The sequence below is a fragment of the Tyto alba genome, unplaced genomic scaffold, assembly GCF_018691265.1.
Source record: "Tyto alba isolate M040663 unplaced genomic scaffold, T.alba_DEE_v4.0 Super-Scaffold_44, whole genome shotgun sequence".
Taxonomy (NCBI): Eukaryota; Metazoa; Chordata; class Aves; order Strigiformes; family Tytonidae; genus Tyto; species Tyto alba.
Genome location: NW_024881320.1, coordinates 560444 through 584193, shown reverse-complemented (window position 1 = coordinate 584193; position 23750 = coordinate 560444). Strand labels below are relative to the sequence as shown.

The following is a 23750-nucleotide window of genomic DNA, read 5'->3' as shown; positions in this document are numbered from 1 at the left end:
CACCACACTGACATGCCCTATGGTGGTTTCTCCGGAGAGGAAGGGTTGCACAAAGACATGCTTCCAGCCAAATCTGCAGCACAACTGCAAGCACAGGGACCCTCATAATTGAAGCACAAGCAGTTGTAATTTCATCTCTGGCAGGAGCCCTGCAATTGCCCCCACAGTCCAAACACAGAAATCATTCTGGGCTAGGAAGGGACGCAGGCAAGCAGCCAGGGAGGCACTCCACATTTCCGACAAGCTCTCATGTCATTAATTCAGAAAAAAGTTCAGCTAGGGGCATGCATACCTTGCTCAAGCATGAGGTAGAGCTCATACCACCCTGACACATCTGCCTGGATGCAGTGCAGTTCAGCCTGCAGTGCTGAGGGTGACCAGCTTACAGCATTGGCAGCACCGCAGCCGTTGCACAACCATCCCAGAGCAGGGCAGCTCAGTTTATCTAACTCAGCAGAATAGATGTTTCTTAAATTATTGGCAAGGAACCTGAAAAAAAAAAAACAACAACATATTCTTTTGCCCTGTACCATAATGCACACAAGAAGTTCAAGGCAAAAGGCTAAATACTTACAGCTTTGCTATTTACTGAAGATGTGGCTTGTACAGACAAAGCACGGCAGGAAGGACACCTGGAAAGCATTTCCCCTTCCCTTCAGGAAGGGGCAGAAAAACTTGGCTTTACAGAATTTACACATTTCAGTAGAAAGGAATGATCTATCCTTCCTTCTGCATCCCCTTCTGGAAATAAGGTGAAATTTGATCTTTGACTTGCACAGCCTGACAGTAAGTAGCTGCAGTTTACAAAATGTAGGAGCTTTATGCTGTGTTTCATTGCTGGCTCAGGCATGCTTTAAAGGAGACTGGGAAAAACTACTAGAAACGCAAACCTAAATAACCACCAGCAGCTGAGCTGCACGCAAAGTATGTTCAGACAGTTGCAGAATCTACAAATTCCCAACTGAATCCAGACACTGCTTATGTCTGTCACAGTAATCATATTTCACTCCAGAGACGCACAGCAGTCGGTTATCCTGACAACCTTCCATCATGACAGTCCTCTCCTGCCAGCAAAGGCCTCTCGTCGCACTCAGCTCCGTGGCAATGCTCTCTCTGCAGTAGGAAGTGTAGCACCTGACTGGCTGCTTCAGTCTCCTGGGCTTCGAGCCCATCATTTCTCTTTATAATGAGAATTTCTGCATTCTGATGTTTCCCGTACCACACAAGAACTTTCACAGATACGCAAGAGCAAGGTGACACAGAAAACCCACGAAAGCCTGCTTAATAAGCAGCTTTCTTCTATGCCCCTTAACCACACAGTTCTATCATCATCATCCCGTTTTCCTGCAAATAGTCAACCTTTCTGAAAGCAATCTGCTGAAGCTGCAAACATGAATTCTGCCTTATACTTGCAACCGTTTTAAAACACCATCTTGAGACAGTAAAATCTAGTTCATCAGTCTTGTCACTGAGCACACCCACCTGCTACAGATGATTCTCAGAGCCACACAAGCTCTTGGAGATAGCTAAGTGCAGCAGTCAGTGGCCACAGAAACAGTCAGTAACAAGAGGGCATCGAGCCCTAGATGGTTCTGCATCTATTCCTTCCAGAAATAACTGCTTCTAGAGGGGAGGTGGGGGGAAATCCCTTCAAAACTGGGCCAAGAATGATTGTTGCAAGCTGTTGGGCATCCTGAGTTAAGGCAGGGGCAAGCTGGCATTGACAAAAGTCTGTCAGTCTGTTCTCTGCTCTCCTCTGGGCCACTCCTCCCACAGTCACACTCCCTGAGAAAAGGCGCAGCAGGAAAGAGCCTTGAGTTGTGCAACTGCATCTTCATCCCAGCCCCAGGGCGAGTTCGGGGGGGGGGGGGGGGGGGGGGGGGGGGGGGGGCGCCAACAATCCTCTTCCTCACCCAGCGCCTTCTGCTCATTCCTGCCTAGCAAAGGGGGATGCTGCATCTTCAACGAACGGCCCAGCTCAGCTCCAAACGTGCCGGCCAGCCAGCACACAGGAGCTGCCAGCGCCCAGTGGCTTTCTGGCAACATCATCCTTCCCAGAAGCTCAGTGCTGGCCATGCACTTTCACACAAGCATTAATTTTATTATGGTTAGTTTATCATTTTGCCTTACTGCCCTGCTATTTTTGAATGCGGGGCTGTAATAGAAGGCGTCTGATGGCCCAGGAGAGTGGGGAGCTATTACATTGCAGAGTCCCTGCGGCATTGGTGGCCTCTACGCGACAGGATTCAAGCACAACCCGTGTGAAGGTTTGGACACTGAACCCAAGGACAGGCTCCACAGCTTTCCTTTCCCTTTTCATTTCTGCTTGTCAGTCCTCACAGCTTCAAAACACTCCCTCAAGTAGTACTTTTTCAAATGAAATGATTTGGAAGAAACACAGGTCCTTCCAAATGGTCACCCTAAAAGATCACTCACTGTCAGCGCCACCTTGGCATTCTGGCCTTACAGAATTCATAATACAAGACAGTTCTGCACACCTGCGGAGCAGCTAGAGGAGGGGAATAGGGACAAGGGAGACTAACGTTAGAGGCAATGAAAGCTTTCATATTTACTTTTTGACTCCAACCTTTCCTCTGACCCTGGCATAGCTCATCAGCTGCATTACCCTTGTCTAAATCACAGCTCATGATGTGGATTCAACACATGCTACATGTGTTACCTAGTGGCTTTTAGAAGATCAGGTCACCTGCTGTTACAAAGTAATAACTTCAAAAATAATAGTACAGGCGTAACATTCTGCATCTCTGTTATTAAGAATGGATAGATTTGTACTGCAAGACAACTAACATGCACTAGCTATCTTATAAATCACAACAGAGGCAAGACACAAACTGCTTTTGCCCTGAGGCAGTGAAGTGAACTCCTGGTCTTTCTTCTGCCTTTGCAGTCATGCAGACATACCCTTAGGAGTCAAAACTCTGCACGAGAGCCAACACCTGACTCTATCCTCCATCTCACCTGGCCAGCTTCCTGCAGCAAAGACACAGTCAGACGGAGCATTTAGCCATCACACCTTGAAGCCTACAATTAAGGAACCAGGCCAATGAATTTGAAAAAGGAACCTGTAACTTCCGCAGTTTATGATTTGAAGGGCATGGCTTTTCTGTCATCCTTAAGCTCTTGAAAGATGAATGACCTTGTAAGCACTCCTCCTAAGATGTAATAATGTCTTGCATTGATCAGGTAACATGCAGTCTAGGAGAATTAAATTCACCACCTATTTTTCTGGGAGGTGATCACAGGACACAGAATTTTAAGTTTAGTGTCAAGTTCAACTCAGCAAGTTACACTGAAGTTTAACTCAATCCTATAAGAGAAATCCTGCCTTGCAACCCTGCTCCATCCTATTCACACATACAGGGTCTTTTATATGAAGACGCAGAAATTCACTGGAGTTTATCTTCTATCTAGACTTTAAGTAATTACTGAATCTGATCTTCTGACCCACTATCTTTCTCTACAAAGCACCAGTTTGATTTATTGCCTGTTTTGAGTGAAATTACCTTGAGTCATTAGTACTTAGCCATGCTGTCACGGGTGAGCCCCATCCTGTATATTTAATCTTGAGTATTTTTTTACTTGGCAGAGGTGACCTCCCTATTGTAACTCCATTGGCTGGCAGAAAAATAACTCTTCTGTCAGAAATCCTGTACTAGTGTAACTGCAGGCCTTAGTCCTCTCCGAGATAAAACTCAGACTGCCAGCTTCTGATGCTCATCAGAGCCAGCTTCTGTGGCAAGCAAAAGAAAATGAGCTAAAATAATGTAACCCCAGTCTTTCCTCTTAACGTGATCTGTCACTCTTCCTCCTGCACATCACGAGTACCACGGCTGCTGGTTTAGGGAACCTCTCTTTGTAAAATTCCCAGACCTTTCATGGGCACTGTGTAAAAAGTGGAAAAAAGAGCAGCAGCCCAAGCTACCAGCACACACTTTCCTCAGCACATTAACCGATAGACAATGTGCACTGACATTTTAGTAGCAGAAAGCACAGAATACGTCACAAGAATGTTACAGGGCTGTAACTCTATCTGTGCATCATCAAGCAGCAAGGAAAGTCAACGTTTCACTCCACCGCAGCCAGGTCAGCTTAGAGAGTGGATCCTCTCGTCCACGTTCAGATGCACTAACCCCCGCGCCAGACACCATGACATTATTTCAGGACAGGATTGGGTAAACTAATGCTTGCAGCTGGCTCTGAATAAGAAAGGAAAAGACAAGCCTGTACATAGGGGCCCCACTAGCCTAAGAGTGTTTTTTTTTCCACCTCTGTGCACGAATTAAGGGGGTCTTTGTCAGAGCTAGTGCTAGATGAGCTGCCCAAGGATGAGCTCCCCAATGTGCGCAGACGTGCCGAGCTGTGGTTCTGCCAGCCCCGGCGCCTCGCGGTCGTTCCGCGCTCAAACGAGCTGCTCAGCACCCACCCGCTCAGGGACGTGGGGTCAAATTTTGTGCAGCCTACCCAGCTGCCGTGAAGACACGGTTCAGTGATGCCCCCCCCCTGCCACCGAGAGCCTGGCTGAAGCGTGGACAGGTATATCCACATCAGCTTTGCTTCAGCCAGGACAGGAGACGTGGCTGTAAGAAGAGCAGCAGCATGGACTTCATCGGGATTCTCAACTTGAGTACATTCCCAGGGTCTGCAGCAGCCCAAGACAGCCCACGCTGAAATCTGTTCTGCTTAATCTTCACAGAGAAGTGACAGACTACCAAGATGCACTGCTATTTCTTCTTTAACCGCATCCAAACAATCTCAGAGCTAACACCCACACTCACCTCCATCAGAAGAGAGGCAACTGTCCTTCTAGATGGTCCTGCCTACCTTCCTCTCTTCTACTGCAGCTCACTTTTGTTGTTGTCCTTTTCAGGGTGGTATTCTGCTGCCCACAGTGACCATCTGGAAAGCTCCACAGGAACCAAAGAATGCACAGAAAGAAAGACCAAGTCCCTTATGATTGCTGGTTTCCTGAATCAACTGTACTTTTAAGTCTGCTAATTCTTTCAGAAACAATCTCACAGAATTAGCTCATCTGAATTTCTTGACCAGCCACTGCACCTGGTCAAAAAATTCAACCCATCACGTAACTGTGACAAAAAGCATTGAAATGGCACTGGAGATGGCAACTTCATGGTGCCCATTACAGCACCTCACTAATAACCAGTCTTCTTACCCATCTGCATAGATCAAAACAGCGTGTATGTTCAATAGCCCAAGGTCTCTCTTAGAGACACCAGAGGTATGCAAATCCCAGCTACTTCTGCTCTCCCTCTGGGCACAAGAATCACAAAACAGCCTGAACTTTTCCCCACACTGTGACTGCAAAGAGCAGATGACCTGTCTGGACATACAGACCGTGCTTAATACGATATGGTGCTTGTAACAGGAGCTGCACACACTCCCTGTGCCAGGGAGAGAAAAACAGTCAAAATCTTCAGTCCATCTGAGCAGCTTATGTGATTCCCCACTCAGCTGACAAAGTTTCCCTTCTCCAAGCTCGCCTGGGGGAGGACAGACCTGAATGCTACCGCCAGACCCTCGGCAACTTCCTGCTTGGTTTACGGGTGACACAATCTAGCAGAAACCCCTGGTACAAACATTTGCTTCAGCAGCCTCAAAACCCAATGCTCCCTCTGAGGGTAGCAGTATCCCATACAAAAGAGCACTTTTTACCTTCTATGCCAATTCTCTGTACAGTTGGAGGTAAAACAATTACCTCATTACAGTTGCACACCAAATTCCCTTCTGGTGGAATTCACATCAGCACTACTGCAACTTTATAACATTTGCATTATAAAAACGTCTGCAAAGGAGGCCAAGAAAAACAGCTTTTTGTTCAGAGGAAGCTCTGTGGTCAAGATGATGTCATCAGAAAGCGCCAAATTAATTTCCTGTGGTTACATCCTACAGGAAATCCAAGAAGCTCAGCTTTCTTGCTAAACCAAGTAGTCATTTGTTGTCAATAACTGTTAATTATGTGCCCAGATGTGTCATAAACTAAGAACTATCATGATTAGCCTTCGCTCCCTGGATTCCTCCCAGATCGGCCGCTGGGATCTGTCGAGATCACCGGCCTGCAGTCGGTGAAACGCACCGGCACTTGCGTGGCGGGGCCAGCCCAGGGGCTCTGGGGTGCACAGGCTCCTGCCATGCACCAGCACAGCCAGTTTCCTGCTACTTCCTTCAGCCCTCGCCCCACAACGGGGGGATCTGCTGCTTAGAGATACACCACGGAGGAGGAGCCGCTACGTAGATTAGACTCTTCACAGGAACAGGGACCCCTAATCAAGAAAACTATAAAAACAATGAGGAGTAACAGCTTTTCTGCTCTGCATGAACAGAAACAAGGAAATCAGGAGTGATTCAGGAGGTTTTCCAGCTGGTAAAATAATCATGAAAATGTCTAGCAGGTCCCTACCCCAATCGCAATCCTTCCACAACCTACTGAAAGATGTACTTCTCCAAGGCTTACTTGATAATCTAGCTTACAAAATAACACTTCAGTAAAGCACTCGGCTAATTCAAATGGATCTTTCCAACAATTTAGCAGTGGGAAACTGATCTCCCCCAGTTTTTAGATCTATCTCAAACTATTTGGGTTTACATGAATTCACACCTGTCCTGCTGCCTCTATCCATTCCCTCACCTGCCCACAAGCCCTCCAGAAGCCCTCCAGTTTCCCATTCACAGTAGAGGGGAATCCACTGGTGGGTGGGTGGGTGAAATAGTTTTAGTATCTGTAACTTGCACTAAAATTATGATTCTGTCCTTACACTGAACTTTCAGTAGAAATCTCTTGGGGTAGATTCTTCAGTCCCTGGACTAGCAGGGAGCTCAGCATAACACTTTGAGAGCTGAATGGTAAAGGGTCAAGGCAAACCAGATCCAGTCCAAGCAACAACATTGTATTTTCAGATTTGCATGGATTCTTTTTCTTTTCACTGCTTTTTAAACAAAGAGTCTTTTATGTGAGCATTCAGGACAGGGAGCTAGCTCTTTACTTGTCCAGAAAAGGCACAACAGAAGATGCAACCTAATAGAATTCAAGTCAATAGCACCTGTATGAAAAGAGCTGATGAGAGCCAAGGCTCAGCTGCAGAGATGATGCATTGACACCTGCTCAGCAATAGCTTCTACCCTGAGACCAGACAGCCTGTGGGCACAATGGGCAGGGAGGTGGAGGGAGCCAGAATGGCTCAATGTTGTGGGTTGAGCCCAGGGGGCAACTGAGCACCACACAGCCACTCGCTCACTCCTTCCCCCTCAGGAACAGGAGAGCTGGGGGGGTTTTGAGGAGTTTCTCACAGGAGCCACCGCTGTAGTTCCCTCCCCTGTTACCAAAAACCCCCGCCACACAAACCCAGCACACTTGCTCAGAGCCAGATGGACACCAGCAGCAAGGGCAGGCAAAAGGACAAACCAAGCATCCTCCCTCACTTGCACTTACATACTGTATCTACCCGTACAATTTCCTTAACAAAAGGCAAGTGAACAGCTGGGACGAGAAACCATGTAACTTCCAGATTCTCAGAATAAATCAGAGCAGACAGACAAGGCTTACTGACATGTTTGTATCCCTCCAGAAAACCACACAGTGCTGACTCCCAATTTGGTCTACTTAGTAAGCCTCCTACCTCTCTGTCCTTGAGTTTCATGGCGAGCACCAGCTGATGTCTGTGGTTAGTCAGGGCTTCCCGGTAATTTCCTTTGGAGAAGAATGCGGAGCCCAAATTTCCATGAGCTCGGCATTCTCCCGTCTGGTCACCTGAGTCACATGCAAACAAAACAAAGGTTAGCTAGCAAAGGTGTCACTGGAAGGATCCAGCAGGAAGACTGGACCACGCTGTACAACTGATGCTCTGGTGTGAGAACCAGCAGCAGAATAAACATCTTTATGTTTAATACACAGCCAAAACTCTCCTCTTTGCTACCCCTCAGAAACTTCTACAATGGCCAACCACCTTATTTTTAGAGTTGTTTTGATTTCTGCTTTGGCCTAACACTTGGCAATTTCCCGTTCTTCCATGTTTACTCCTTGTTTGACGTTAGCAATTAATTTGTGAAACTCGATGGCCTAGGCTTAAAACAAGCAAAGAGCATGTCAGCTTTCTCCAGAAAGCAATTCTGCAGCACAGCACAGCTCAACTCAGACACAGAGCACATCTACTACTGCCTTCAAGACAGTACTTTCAGTGAACTGTCCCAGCTAGAGACCTCAGCCACTACCTCCTCCACCTCTGCAAGGTTATGCCTTTCCCTCTCCTCTCCTACAGCACCCTGAAAGCTTGAAAGCTCTCAGTGCCGCGCAGGATATACTGTACACAAGAGGGGGTTTCCAGTTTGTTTATTTTTTAAACACTCTTGTTCATCCATTGTCTCACTCCTGATTTGTTCCTTTCCTGGCAAATGCCTCAGAAGCTCAGACTGAGTACCTTTTTCCATCGGATTCTTGAAAAAACAGATTGCTTCACGTAAGACTCAGTTAAGGTTTTGAGCCCAAGTCTACACAAGGGATAAGACCAGATTCCACATACATGACACCAGAAAATTGGAGGACCCAGTAAAATCTTAGCACATTCATTGATCATCTGCCCCCTCACACATAGGTAAACAGGGCTGCACAATCCTGTAGTTTGCACATTCATAAATTTCAGATTTGATTTAGCAACTTGTGAAATCCCACAGAAACCTGAGCATTATAGAGAGACGCTGACCATTAACCCAGCTATTAATTTGTTCCATCTGTATCACCCCAGCACTCAAGCAAGTGAAAGGAGAACTCTCACCTAAAGTCTTGGCTACATCCAAGTCTTGCTGCATGCATCCAGTGCTTTTCTCCGTATTCCCAAGGGACCAGTAGGCACTGCTCAGTGCAGAGAACACTGATCCCCGCAGCTTTAGGCTGCAAGTGCCAATCTTCAGGGCAGCCTCCAGCACCACCACAGAGGCCCCATGGTGGCCCGCAGTCAGAAGTTCCTGGCCGATCACAGACACCACAACAAAGGGGCTCTTGTCCAGCTTCATCTTCTGCAGTTGTTGATAGGTGGGCTCCAGGGACTCTGAAATACAAACATGAAGGCGGAGTTACTCAACAAACCTAGTTATTTGCATCTAGAAATCACCTTCACAACTCATCTTCATTTTCTGGCAACCAAATGACATGTGAGCTAAGGGCCAGACTGCTCAAATCAAACCGAGATTTATCACAGGAACTCAGGGCTCTAATGATTCATCTAATATCCAGTACACCAAGACAGATCAACTAGCAAGCTGATGTTTTCCTTGCAGAAGGCACTTCAGGAAGACAGCACAAGCATGCAGAGCAGTCTCGTACTGAGCTCTGAAGTCTGGCCTAATGGCAGAAGGAATACAGAAGAGACCTGTAGAGTTTTGTAGGAAACAGGGAATGGGCTACCAGCAGTGGGTAAGAACACTGTAGCTTTTGCTCCTTCGGCACAAATTTTCAGCTGAATTTCTGCAAAATCTGTGGCTGTCCAGATACCACAGCACACAATGTGCACCAAGAGAGGTGACAAGAACCACAAAGAGAAGCTGCTCCTTCTTCTGCAGAAGGTGCTCCTGCAGAATGACAGCATGGGACCTGCCAGACTACTTATAATTGGTAACTGCTTTCATCATCCAGATGATAAAATATCTTGGCTGTATGTTTCAACAAGGACATCAATATAACAGGACTCCAGATTTTGCTGATCAAGTGGCATTACTTAATTAGATGCTCTCACCTCAATCAACACTACCACGGCAACCTCAGAAAGCCACTTGCCCTGTTTTCAACATTTCTGCCTCTCTACAATCACCAAGTGTATAAACAAAAGAGGATTTTAACACTTCCCTGAAGATGCAAACAGTGTGAATACGATACCAGTTACCAACATCCAATTAGATCCTGGGATTAAATGCAGACATAAGAGGACAGAAATAATTGCTGTAACAAGCCACCACTTACCATGCTTATCACTTCAAGAGCAGGTACGAACTCCGTTCCTGTCTTAAGGAGCTTACTTACAACCCTAGCCAGGTAATCCAGGCAAACACAGAGAGGGGTACAGACAAGGATAAAGGTAGAAAAGGAAAACACAAGGGAAGTACTCTTGGTAACCCTCAAGTCCAGTAAGAAAGGGAGAACCAGCATGGTAACAGAAGAGCAGATGTGTAGTTCATTGTACAACAGCAAAGGGTAAGGGAAGAAACAGCCACAACAAGGGGAAGGATGTAGCAACAGTGATTCAGTTACTGAGGAAGGGAGTTTAACCTTCATCTCCACATAGTGCAGACCCATGCTCCCTGGATCCCTCAGTGACTGCATTTAATAATCTTTAGCATGCCACTGACGCTTACAGTCCTTTTGCTTTTCTGGTGGCTGCTCTTTCTCTGAGTGTAAGTCTCCTGGAAGGTACCACTCACATCAGTCTATCCACAGCTTCAGTCTATTATCCCAGTAGAATCTAGTTACAAAGGACCGGCCTTACACCACAGACAACACCCGGAGAGATCTTCTGTGTCTCTCCTAGACAGTAAGCTCCTGGGAAGGGGACCAGAACAATACATAACACCTACTTAAGTGCTTGTAGAGTGCCTAACACAGAAGGACCAAGACTCTGAATAACCATTACAATTGTACAGTATCTACACACTCTCAAAGTAAAACTAGTACTTTATAAGCAAGACTAATCTATAATCTGCTAAACCAGTCAGTGGGAGGACAAGAACTGGAAAGCAGTAACACTGAGAAGCACAGCAGGGAACAACAGTGTAAATACACAGCTGCAGTGCAATAGGACAGCAAGATCATCCAGCCAAATCTGGGGATGCTTACACAGAAATACCGTATCACCTGCATTCTAAGAAGTAGCCACAGTACCTTTGGGTACCAAATTAAATTAGCTTCACAAGGGAACTGCTACATAGGGCAGAAACTTCCAGATTAATTCATTTTAGAGGATGGAGAAAAACACTGTAAAAAAGGAAACACCAACAGGGATATTTTTTCATTTCAGTGCTTCTTGGCCCCTAAGCCCTGAGGCCCCCATCAGCATCTGCTGAGGATGAGAATTGACACGAGTACTCCCAGGAAATACCTTTAGGACACTGCCACACAAAGCTTGCAAGAGAAGCAGAGCAAAGAGAAGACTACCTCCTTCCTCTAGAGAGGAAAATCCTGGAAATGAAGACATTATGAAAAAGAGGCAAAACACTGTACAGCTAATACGGCTTCATGGTCCACGTGATTTCAACACTCTTCTGGAACATAAGTGAATTAGCAGAGCAGCCTTTCTTGCCTTCTGGAATGCTGTGTTGTGAGAGACATTAGTACCACGGAAAAGTTGCTGACGTGCTCTTCTGGGCAAACACTAGCCCAGAGCATTTAAGACTCCCTGTTCCCAATGGTCAAGCACCACAGCAGTGTGGAAATTAGCTCCAAGTAATAATAAAGCCAGCGCCACAGTAATGCACAACTCTTTATCTGCACTGATACCAGACAAAAGACAAACAAGCAAGAACTTCACTGGAAGTGCTGCACACCACCAGTCTGATTCATCTCCAGTACCTCTTGAGCTGGGTATCACCAATTTGCTGTCCCACTGAATCAAAATAATATTTTTTTGTTCCTCCTCCAACCTCAGGCTCCTTTCTCAGCACCTGCTGACTCAGTAGAGAAGGCAAATCCCGAAATCTTTCTTTTCAGGCCTCCAGTTTCTCCCCATCTCAGATGCTGGCAGAGTCACCCATGGACCGAAACTACCACCCCTAAGTACTTCAGCAGCAGGTCACCATCCTTGAGAAGATCTCCTGGTGCTTACCTCGCATGGGAGATTTCATGGCGGCCTCGACCATGCCAACCAGAAGCTGAAGACTCTTGGGATCTTGAGCCAGTCCCGATGCAAACGCTGCCAGTGCATCTGCATGACGTCCAAGATACTGAAGGGCCACACCCTGTCGGAAGTATGCCTGAAAAGCCAAAGGAAGAAGAAATTACAATTACTTAATTAGCAGAAGTCACAAATGACAAATCTGCCCGTGACCTCGTGCTGGCGGACACTGGGCTACATGATCCCATTTCTAGCTTCTTTGGTCACACTGGATATAATCAGAAGAAACCAACACCACAGTTTGGTTTGTAACTGCCATCTAGTTGCTTACTCGCTCAGTGTGATGACCTTCTCAATCTTTGCAAGGCCTCTGAGCTGTTCTGGAGACCATGGAGGGTAATTACTATTAAGACAAAGCTTTCCCCTTGGACTTGGCCAATTACTTATTCTTAACTACTTCTAACCAAATGCTTACTCTCAAGACCTCTCTTTCTGTTCTCTTGGCGGAGACATCATACAAATAACTTGCTTCCTTTCTCAACACTTCTTGCCAGTGAGTCCAATAAAAACATCCAACACTAGTAGAGACCAAAATGTACCAAAAGCTCAAGTTGCAACAAAACACGATGCAAAGATCCAGACAGGAGTCAAACCTTCCTTCTCCACACACATCCCCTAATGAACATACTGCCCAGCACTGTCCCCCTTGCTGAATGCAGTAGATATAGACATATATATAATACACATCTTATATTGAGGCAAGACATTAATAATTTTGAAGGTGTTTACAAGAGCATTCTTCTTTTTCTTTCCAAGAAAACCATACATGGGAACGTGCAATACCCTCAAAGTAACTTGAATCTCTTGTCATCATGTACATCAGCAACAACATCAATACGCAGCTGCAAAGCATTCCCAAACAGAGCTTCCGCGTGTCCCTAAATTGGGATTCCAGGAACCTACACACAAAACCAGAACTGCAGAAACTTGTTCTGCTCACACATAAAGCAATGGCAAAGTCCCAGCTCAAAGGGTATCCAGAACTTGAGAGCTGCTGGGTAAGAGATTACAGAAACCACAATCCAATATTTACTCAAAGTACTCAGGTGTATCTATAGCACATCTGGACACTATATTATAAAAAGGTCTTGAATATTTAAGCACCTTTAATGTCCATTAATCAGGTTTTATCATCATGTCCAGCTAATACCATTCTGACGAAAACTTTGCTGCACTTTTGGTTCATTCAAAGCTATTCCAATAACACAAATAAAGCTGTGAGAACAGAAGATAAAACATTATTTGCATTTCTTAAAAAGTGCTTTAAGAACATAATACTGCTCCTTGAGATTGGCTCCTAGTATTGCTTTCATGGATAAGACCTCATCACTTTTGTCTCCATCTGTAATAGAAACCTGCACTCAAGATACATTAAGTATACATCTGTGGAAGTCTTTTTACTTAAAGAGGATAAATCTCCAATTAATATCCAAACTGGTATTTCATTAGAGCTTTCAGACCCTTTTGGAATCCAATCCAGGGAGGCAGAGTTTAAGGAAAATCAGAAATGACATTAGAAATTTATAGACATGAATATTTAATCTCTTTTCCATTAGTAAGCCTTGATTGTAGAACCACTTTTAATGAATTCAATGAAAGCAAAATTCTTTTCATTAACCTTTAGTATAAATGTGTTCTTATTGAACCAAACAAGCTACTGTACTGGAAACCCAATTCAATGTTAATTAGATTACTAGCATGAAGCTTTAAATCAGAGAACTAACAACAGGCAGTGGCCATCAAGCACGAGTCCTCCCAGCAGTGAGTGAGCTGTCACCTAAATCACAGCGTACACATTTAAAGTCCTTTTTTTTTCCCCCAGAATTATCATTTAATTACTTTCTTTACCGCATGATGACAGAAGCAGTTTCACACAGCATGTCTCTGATGGAGACCTTTCCAGCCAACAAGGCTGGTCCAGGACAAATGTGCCTGCCTGATTCAATTATCAAGGAAGAGGGCACAAATACACAGCAGCCAGCAATGGAACTTCGTATTATGTGTAGGCGTCTCCAACATTTTGTGCTTTACAGGAAGGTAGAAGTCTGCCGTTTCCTCTCTCAAGACACAAACTGCCAGGACAGATGGCACATCAGGGAGCACACAGCTTCCTCACCACTGCAGAAAGACAGCTTAGCCCAGGAGCCCAAAATTCACTCATATACAGGGTTTCAAGGAAAAGACAGGAGGGAGATGGATGCTACAGGCAATGCAGATACGCTTCCCACAGCCTACAGAAGACAGGAACACTACTGCTTCTGTTTCCAAGGTTCAGAAGGGACCACACAGTGCAACCCTCTCTCGCATCCCATTCTATACACAGAAAGGCTGTGGGACAGCAGGTAACATCTCTTCAACTACAGGTACGCAGCAACCAGCTTTCATGTCTCCCGTGAAGAAAAATGGCCCCTGCGAGGAAAACGGAGAACAAGCAAGCTAAATAAAACACAGGTGAAGCCTCTGCCCTACTTCCAGTTCTCATACAGAAATCCAAGTGAACGTTAAGTTCCCAGCAGCAGGAAACACACCACAGGTGCAACATCACAAAGGGGAGAGGGGAAAAAAAACAAAACAAAACAAAACCAAACCCCAAACCAGGCCACAGGGCTCAGAGCCCTCCGCAGAGGAGTAACAGGCCTGTTTTGCTCACCACCGCCTGCCCAAGAACTCGACCACCTTCACTGGGAGAGACGGGCCCTGCCCAGCGGGGACGCGCCCGCGGCTGCAGCGGGGACACGGGTTTCTAGCACCTGCCCACCCAACCCTGTCGCTTTTGTGGAACACTGAGCACATCTCAAGCGGCGAGAAAGCAGAGTTCTCACCCCCCAAGCTCTGCATTCAGAGGAGACACCACAGGCTCAGATGACAAGAAAACAAGATGAGGACGGGATTCACAAACTGCGTGCGGTTCAGTACCGTGCATTTCCAACGCCCTTTCTGGAAAGTGTTTTCATGCCCTCCCCACATCTATTCCTGGAAGTCCCCCCTACTAACCACTTAATTTGAATACAAACACAGCATTCAGAGCCCCAAAGAAAAACCCATTAATTGTAGCTGAAAGGAAGATTTTAGCCAATTTTTCTCATGCAAAAACCCCTTTCCTTCCTTTCGCCTCCAGTTTCCAGCATGTACAGAATGCTCTCCACACATTGTGTTCCCCAGAGACCTTTAACAAAATAAATAAAAACCATTCACATCACCTATTTCCTCCCCAAGAGGCATTCACGAGTTAGTTTAGCATTGGAACGAAGACATCGTATCAAGGGAAAAAATCTGCAAAGAGGAAACGGTGAGAATCACCCTTTGGAAGAGGAGAGGAAAAGGAAAGGCAGGAAGCCAGGAGCTGCAGCTGAAGAAATTAGACAAGGAGCAGCTTTCCAGTCCCGACACAGACAGAGCCTTCCCACGCTTCAGCAAACTACATTTTTAATCACACTATGTGAAGATAGAAGAGTCCTCACTCTCCAGTAAAAGTTAAACTCATTTTCCAGTGATCCTAGGTAAGAAAAAACTATCGATTCCTTTTAAGAAGATTAAAGCAACAAGAGAATGATGCTTTGCTAAAGACAAGACAAATGAACATCAGGCATTTGCTTTCTAACCCATGGCTCTTTGCATCCTCAGTGTAATACGAAGAGCTGGAACCATGTTTTTCATTTTTCCAATCTCTGCATCACACTTTCCAGGAACAAGGTACTGTGCAAAAAGAAACTCTCACTCTCAGCTGACGTTTGGCACTAGATGCATCTCCCTCAATGGGAACTATGTTCTCCTCTCCTGGTGTCAGCATGACCGAACACGTGCTCTGCTGTTCCCACCTCCAGATTCACTGGCATGCCACCGGCAACAGCACCTGCACCCAGCGCCAGCGCGGGTCCTGCACAGCGCATCCACCACCACCTCCACTGCCGGAGCAGGACAGGGAGCGCGGGGATACGGCACTACCAGCAGCTGCCTTCTGGGGAGGGAAGAGGATTGAAAGGTAAAAGGTAGCTCCACCAAACAGTCAATCTTATCAAGTCACTGATACTAAATTAGAGAGGTCGTTAGCAAGTAATCCTGCACACCCACGGACCTTTTCAGACCACATTGCCATCTCCTACAGTCATTTTTCAGTCCGCTGGACAACGAGCCTCACTTCAGCCAGTTTACAAATTTCACATAGCCAAGTGGAGATGCCCTGGGAAGGCAGACAGGGAATAAGTAGTGTTGTTTATCCACAGTACCATTGAAAGTACTGTTGATACTCTAGAAGCAAAAATAAGTTGTTCTAATTCATTATCATGCAAAATGTATTTGGCACTTGAGACTTCAAAGCCATGCAGAAAACTGGCCCTGTAACAGAGGCTGCTTATACAGCAAGTCCAAGTACAGAATGCCAGAGATCTGAAGCTGCTCCCAGCACAGGGCCCATCCAAAAGGTAAAAGGTCTTCCTGCAGATTTTGCCCCTCCACCCCCTCATTTTTTCAGACTTGCCTTTTTGCCCCATGCTTTTCAGAATGTGACATGCTTTTAACGACAATAGTAGTTTTCAGTGCTTTTCTCTACCCTCAACTTAATTTTACAAAAACTGTATGAACAGAAGAAGAACGCGAAAGAAGGCCTTTCTAATCACAGGCACCAATTTGATGGAGGCGGCCGATGGCTGGGCTGCAGCAGAGTCAATGTCTGCCTAACCAGGCATAATCTCTTTCTACAATTCTAAGCATGAGTCCTATTTGTTCTGCTCGATTTATTGACCAGTGTAGTTTCTGTACAGGCTAGTATTTTTCATCTGCATTTATTACAGCTCATTTGATGCACAAGAAGAATTTCTATCTGTCCTACCAGGAGTTGTCACTGGGCTGACTGCTGCAGTGTCCAGGCAATGCAAATACAAACATGCTTGTTAGTTTTATGATGCTCATAATCTGAGATCCCACCTAGATCCTGATTATTATATTTTCACATGTAATCTTAAACAAGATTAGAATGTAAATGCCATCATTGAAACAGCCAGTATCAAGAGGGGTTCTGAAAATTTTGTTAACCCTTCTAAATATCAATATGCAAGAACTGTTTTAGGCAGAGCAACAGTAATTGGTTTATAATTAATATAAAACCTGCAATGAAGATAAAAACACAGTACAAAGAAAGAGCATATATGAATATGAATGGGACCTCCACATTTCCCAGGATTCTAGCCCAGTGAAGGAAGCCCTGGACAACTCAATGCTTTTCTTACTGGATAAGTACTTTAATTTTTTGTACCAGGGATCTAGACAAATACTCATGGTGTATGCCTGGCATCTGTAGCAGGCTCTGGTACAACTCTTTGGGCTCATACCATTTTTCCCCATAGAATCCATGGCAATAAATCATTCAGATCCTTAGCACGTCTCACATGCAACCCTTGTAAGAGGTGGAGGGAAGCAGCAGCCCCAGGAGTTCAGTCCTCTGTCTTACCATGGTCTCTTGTAAGTCTGAAGCATGAGCTCATGTTTATGGAATATTTACTACCAGGGTACAAGCATTTTCCTAACAGTAAACCGTATACACTTTACTGGGCAGGATGGTGTACTGTTTATAAATATCTTAAAACAGCCAGAACCAGGGGATTAAACTGGCATGTGGGAGCCCTCTGAGAGCATACCATCAGCCAGCTGCCTGAGGGCACACAGAGCTAGCCGGGCAGAAAGCCCTGCCGTGCTCTTGGAAGTGGGGTAACCCCCGCCAAGAGTTTTAGGCACAAGAAGTGGGGTAACCCCGTCACGAGTTTTATGCACAGGCAACACCACGTGCACGGCTGATCCTCGCCCAACGCTCCAGCAGAGATCCTCCTGGCTGCGGGCTGCCCACAAGGAACACGGTGACGGAGACTATCCCGGCGTCAGGACCTCCGTCTGCCGAGGGTCAGGCACCCCAATGCCTGGGGAGGGGGGGGCTCCTGCTCCTCCCTCCACCCTCGCCTGCTCCCTCCTCGGCACAGCCCCGTTCTGCTGGTGCTCCCTCTGCCACGGACACAGCGACACCGCGCTGCCTCCCCGTGCCCCCTTCGCCCGGCTAGGGCTCATCCGATAACGCTGTCATCGAGCTTCACGCTCAGAGACTCATTTACATAACGAATCGCTGGCCAATTTGTAACTGGATAATGGAGACAGAAGAATGAAACTGGAACGGCATCAGAAGAACTTGGAGCAGAAAATTACTGTCACACAAACATGGAAAACTCGAAAAAAAAAAAAAGCCACAGCCTTAGACAAAGACTCCCATTGTACACAGGGGAGGAAATTCGAAACACCTTTATAGTCATGTCGGCTTCAGACCCTGGACAACCAGCTATCTGGACAGGAAAGGCAAACCCATAGAAAACGCTTTTTCCACAATGCTCCTTTGGTTTGCCAGATCAGGAGATGACGCCAAAAATAGCACGAATAATCTCTGATGCGTTTAGTCGGCCTGTTGCGAGGCTGCGGAACACCTCCGGGACAGACGGACGGACCCCCTGCCCCGCGCGGGCCTGCCCGGCGGCCACCGGCTGACGAACACACCACGGGCGACAAAGCAAACGGAGGGAAATGTGGGAACAGTCGCCACGGCTGCTTGGGGCCAAGCACCAGGTTGAATCTTTCCTCTCCCCTTGTAACTGCTTTACAGCCAAATTTTAGAGAAAAATACAGGACAAATCTCTGCTGTGGGATTTCAGGAATGTGAGGAGACGGAAGAATGCACTTTAATTCAGAACACATGCAGCACATGCATAAATACTGCTTGCTGTCCACATGAACTGAACTCCTGCTTTCAGAGTTAAGGTTGCACCCTAGATAACAATTTTCCTTCACAGTCCGTGTGCTCAGCTGGCACCTGAACCACTACTGTTAGCCTGCCCTAAAGAACCAGCAGAGACCTGACAAACTTGTCTCTGCAGCAGAGCTTCTTTATCTTCCGAGGTGTCCCTTACAGGAACTGCACTACTCAGAAACAGAGATTTCCTCTAAGCCCCACTGAGCCTGTACAGAAAAAGAGGATGGGGGAGTGTGAAATATCAGGCCTTGTTTTATCCAAAGAGCATTTAATTACTCTTATTAATTGTGCTTCTACTACTTCCAGTGGGAGACTATGCACAGATCACTTCCCACTTGAATTAAGTGGAATCATCAGTAATAAACAGGGAAATCTTTGTCTAGTTAGTTGAAGTTAACAGCCCAGTTTTTTTACTGTTGTTCCATTCTTGCCTGCCTCAGGTTCACTCTAGAAACAGTGGCTACACTCTAGATCCCTAGATCTTCAGAGGGCACTCCCCACCCTTCATAATAGCCCATGGTAACAGACAACCTTCCTATCTTTATCAGATACAGCTCTTAAGCCTTATTTAATAGCAACAACTATCCATGAGAGAGAAAAGTGCTCTGCACAAGTAACAACCAATCTGTTGATGACCAGATACAACACAAGGAAAGGACAACCAGCCTCTCGTGTTTAAGGCTGACAAGCAGAGATGCAAGTAGAGCATATTCCAGAATTTCTCCGCAAGTCAACAGAGACAAAGTTTTGCCCAATTTCTGGCTAAACAACTTGTTTTAGAAATTACAGAAGAAAGGATAAGCCACATTTTACCCTGTTTAGAAGTAACACCAATCTTTGTAAGAAATTATTAGAGATTTAATAGATACAGAATTACACAAAAGTTAAAATAAGTGGATTAGAAGACACTGGGGCAGTAACGGGATTGTTTTTAACACCATATTACATAGTGCTTTGTTTAGTTTCAGCACTGTACCATGACATAAATTGTATTAACAGTTGATATTTAACTTCCAGTGTACATCTGCACACAATTCTCCCAATTCTAACAATGTTGAAAGAGTTGAGAACCTTTGCAGAGCTCAAGAATATACAAACATATGCTACTATTTGTTCTTATATCCTTAAAAGCAAAAACAAAAGAATAAGCGGTACAAAGGGAAAAGAAGGAATAATGAAAATCGTGTCCTGAACTGGAAGACATCCACCACAAAAACTCTTTTTGCTATTCAGCTTGAATGTTCCAGCACAGAGTTTCATTGTCTCACTTAAAATTGCTCATCTGAGTAGCAGCTCAAATGACTGCCCCCCCCTCTTCAGCATTTCTTTATTTTGCACACTGGCAGGCTATGCAAGTTTAGGTGTATGACACTGAAAACCCACAATAAAATCCAGAAATGAGACTTTAAAACATCTGGTCAGCCCACAGACATGAGGCTTGGCATTCACAACAAATCCAGAAGGGTATATTTCAAAGATCCATATTAGCTAGTGCAGCACAGTCCTGACACGGGTGATAAGGATTCACAGTTAACACAACAGGTCTTTTCCCTAATGTTGTGCAATGATTTCTAACTGCTATCTTGCAGTGAGACTACAGAAGATGACCAAAATCCTGACATCTGGACATAAGAATAAATAATACTATGGTAGTTGTTGTCAGCATTACTCTTCTCTTTCTAGGCCAGCAACTCCAGGAGACAACATCAACGGCACATCTGCACATCCAGCCACGGTGCAGCACCCAGTTACCAGCCAGCTCTCCGGCCAAGGGTGCGCTCGGCTCCAGCAGCACCCAAACCACAGGACACCACACTTGAGTGGCACTCTCACGGGAAAATACTGGCAAGCATCTGACAGCAACGCCTCCTTTCAGTCTCACAGGATGCAGATGCCAGACACCCCGCAGGCAAGTGTTTCCTATGCAGTGGTACCTAAATTACCAGGAGACAGATTTATGATAATCCCTGTCATCCCCGAGGCAGTGCCCAGGCTGCCTAGATGGAAGCCATCAACAGACCATATTATCCAAAAAACACTTTGCCAACTTCTTTGCCACCAGCTTCCTTCTGCATCCCCAGCAGGACATACCCTGCTACTCCCAGGCCCTACCCTGCACAGCAGGTGGGTCCTGGCAGTCTGGTCTCTCAAAACTACCTCCACATTTTCGGGTTCCTCCAAACCCAGGTACTCTTCCTCTGCCCAGAAGACTGGACTCTCTTGGCTTCACACTCTGTAAAATCCCTCTGTGTCTTGCACTTCTCTATTATCCACAGCACATCAGCCTGTTTCCAGGTGCTGTTTGACTGCTGCCATTCTGAAAACCATTTAGGGGTTGGTTTGGAAATGCACTTGTCCTCATGGACGTAAACAGAGATAAAATGGGATTTGCCAAAAGCAAGACAGCTGGAAGGCAGAGACAGTGACTTGCATACCAGCAATTTGGAGCTAGAAAGTGCCATCTCCAAATTTTGAGAACAATAACCAATAAACCACTTATTTTCTGTTAGCTTTCTCCTGCTTTGTGATTTCAGCTGTAATCTCCAAACCTGAGCATGCTTATGTCTAACAGCCGTAATGGCTGGCCATTCTGAAAAGGATGGGAAGTGAAGGCCTCCTCGGGTACAGATTGCTTAGTCACATCAGCAGGTATTGGACAATTTTGCCCATTTACAGAGGCACTTAACCAAGCTGAGTACTGAATCTTACCATATTTCAGATGGCTAAAATCCAGTAATCATGAAGGGAAAGTACTGAAGTCCTTGCAAAGACTAGCTGGTCTGGCAAGATTCAGCCATGATAAAAAGATAAGTGACTTTGTTCTTAGCTATAAAGAGAATCTTAGAGAGAGAAGCTCCAGTTACAGTAAAATTTCTTTCTATTTCCTTTTCAGCATTAGAGGCAACTAATGTTCCTTTAAAGACCACAGCTGCTCACCTGGAGTAGTTTTAATAACAAATATTTCTGACAAAGAAAACAAACTACACAAGTTTAATGTAATCCCTCTGTAGAAATCTTATGCTGGCCTTAAAGCTGACGCTGGGGATAGTCTTTCACACCATTTAAAGCCACGGATAGGGAAGACAGTTGCTTTTTTTTTTAAAAAAAAAAAAAAAAAAAACACCAAAAACCAAACCAAACCAAACAAACAAAAAAACCAACAACCTGTTTCTAGCAGATGCTAGGCTTTTCTCTGAATCTCAAACTTAGTATCTGAACATTCTTGTTTCTCTTGCTAAGTCACTCTGATACGAAATACCTGAACTCTGAACAAAGATGCATGACTGATATTAGTGAATTCAGGTGGCAAGTCCAACTGGTTAACTCCAGCTAGGACACAGAAAGGCTTGATCTCTCCAGAATACAGAGAAGAGAGTGAGAGATACAGACTCTGCAGGAAATGCCCAGGAAGAGCCAAGTCTCAGAATAGTATGTTTTCTTTATATTTCATTTATCATTAATGATGAAGTTAGGATGAGGATAAACTCAATCTTAAAACAATGCCTATTTGCCTCAACTCAGGGAGAGTAAGATCTGCCCTTGTTTTAATGTCTGCAGTAAAATCTAAACTATTTAGCAGGTGAAAATTATGAGAAACAAGTACTAAAAGCAATCACAAGATACCATAGAGACAAAGTTCCTGGAAATACACATTACAAAGGAAGATCAGCCAAGTGTCCCTTACCTTCCTTCTTACACGCTCTACCATACAGATTCAAGCCCAACCAGAAAGTCATTTCAGGTATTTTGATTTAAAATCGAAGAAAGAACAAGCAACTTTTGGCCAGGGGAAGCAACATGGCCAGGCTGCAGAAAGCACCCGGGAGTTTGGACTCAGCAGTGGGCAGCTCTTAAAAGGTTCTGAGCAAAACCAGAAACTTTGGCTCCAGAAAAGTCTTAATTTTAATGAGCCCATCAAGCACTACTGAATATAATCACACGCCTGAGTGACAATTAGTGACTCAACTAACAACACCTGCTCAAGAACACAACCAGGGTAGGTGCTGTTTTGTCCCAACAGTCACAGTTTCTTAGTCAGGGGTGGAAGTTACTGTTATCCACCGACAGGTACCAGTGCTGGACCAGCCAAGCTGGGGAGCGCGTGGACGCGGCTGCGGAGGGGAGCGACAGCCCAGGCACGGCACCAGCACTGACGGGCTGCTCTGGAGCACTCGGAAGGACTTCCAAAGGAGGTCATTCCTGCTCTAAGCTTCTGCCTCCAGGCGCCTCTTCCAGCAACAGATCTGTTCAAGATCAGGAGGCTTTGTTTCTGCAGAAGTAATGAAATAATTATAACTTTTTGAATGTACATTTAGACTACAAGAACAGACTTTCCAGAAGTACTATAGCACTACGCATGGCAAAGTTCAGGCAACAGGAGATACAGATACAAACAATAGGAAGAAGACTAAAAATGTTGGTAAGACAAAACAGAAGACTGACTAGATAGGCTGTGGAAAAGTAGTATAACTGATCTCCACAACTTTGTAGTTTTCCTTTGTCTATGGCAAAAGGATAGGGCTCAAAATTAGTTCAGGATACTGAACCACCTGTGCAAACTTACACAGCAGCAGCTCAGCCTTCCTTTCAACTGCATGACTGAGTCTGGCCACATCACCTTACAAATGGCTATCTATCATCTTATGAACTTAACTCAGACATGTAAAAGATGATCTCTTCAATGATGGCTGATAAGAAAATTAAGGTTACTAATCACATATGCTGCGATCAGTTTATGGTTTCCACACCACAACTTTGTGGCTTAAATGAACACTGGGAAATCAAACGTCATCTTCCTGAAAGCATCCCATCTGGAAATCCAAATCAGATGAGACGGAGAGGTGACAGCTCAGCATTTCCATGAAGTATGTGTTCACTGAAACCCACAAAGCGCAGACTCCTTCTGACCTCCTGCCAAGTTACAGTCTCAAAGCAATCACTGAAGGAGCACTGTGGACTTCTGGGGTCACCCAGCAAGTTCACTCCTCATTTTCACCTGAAGAATTTGCTTCAGGTTTGTTAACAGAAAGATGGATTGATATTAGGTGTAGCAGTCA

General features: G+C 45.3%; 1 protein-coding gene across 4 annotated transcripts in view; it reads right to left on the bottom strand.

Annotated features, from left to right (window-relative positions):
• TTC28 (tetratricopeptide repeat domain 28) overlaps nucleotides 1-23750 on the bottom strand; it is a 196713-nt gene that overhangs the window by 69182 nt on the left and 103781 nt on the right. For all 4 annotated transcript variants that reach the window (XM_032992901.2, XM_042805055.1, XM_042805056.1 and 1 more), the window contains 3 exons: nucleotides 11841-11988; nucleotides 8805-9077; nucleotides 7653-7783 (listed from right to left, as the gene is read on the bottom strand). In XM_032992901.2, the coding sequence (XP_032848792.2) occupies nucleotides 7653-7783; nucleotides 8805-9077; nucleotides 11841-11988 (552 nt within the window). The remainder of the gene's footprint in view (nucleotides 1-7652; nucleotides 7784-8804; nucleotides 9078-11840; nucleotides 11989-23750) is intronic.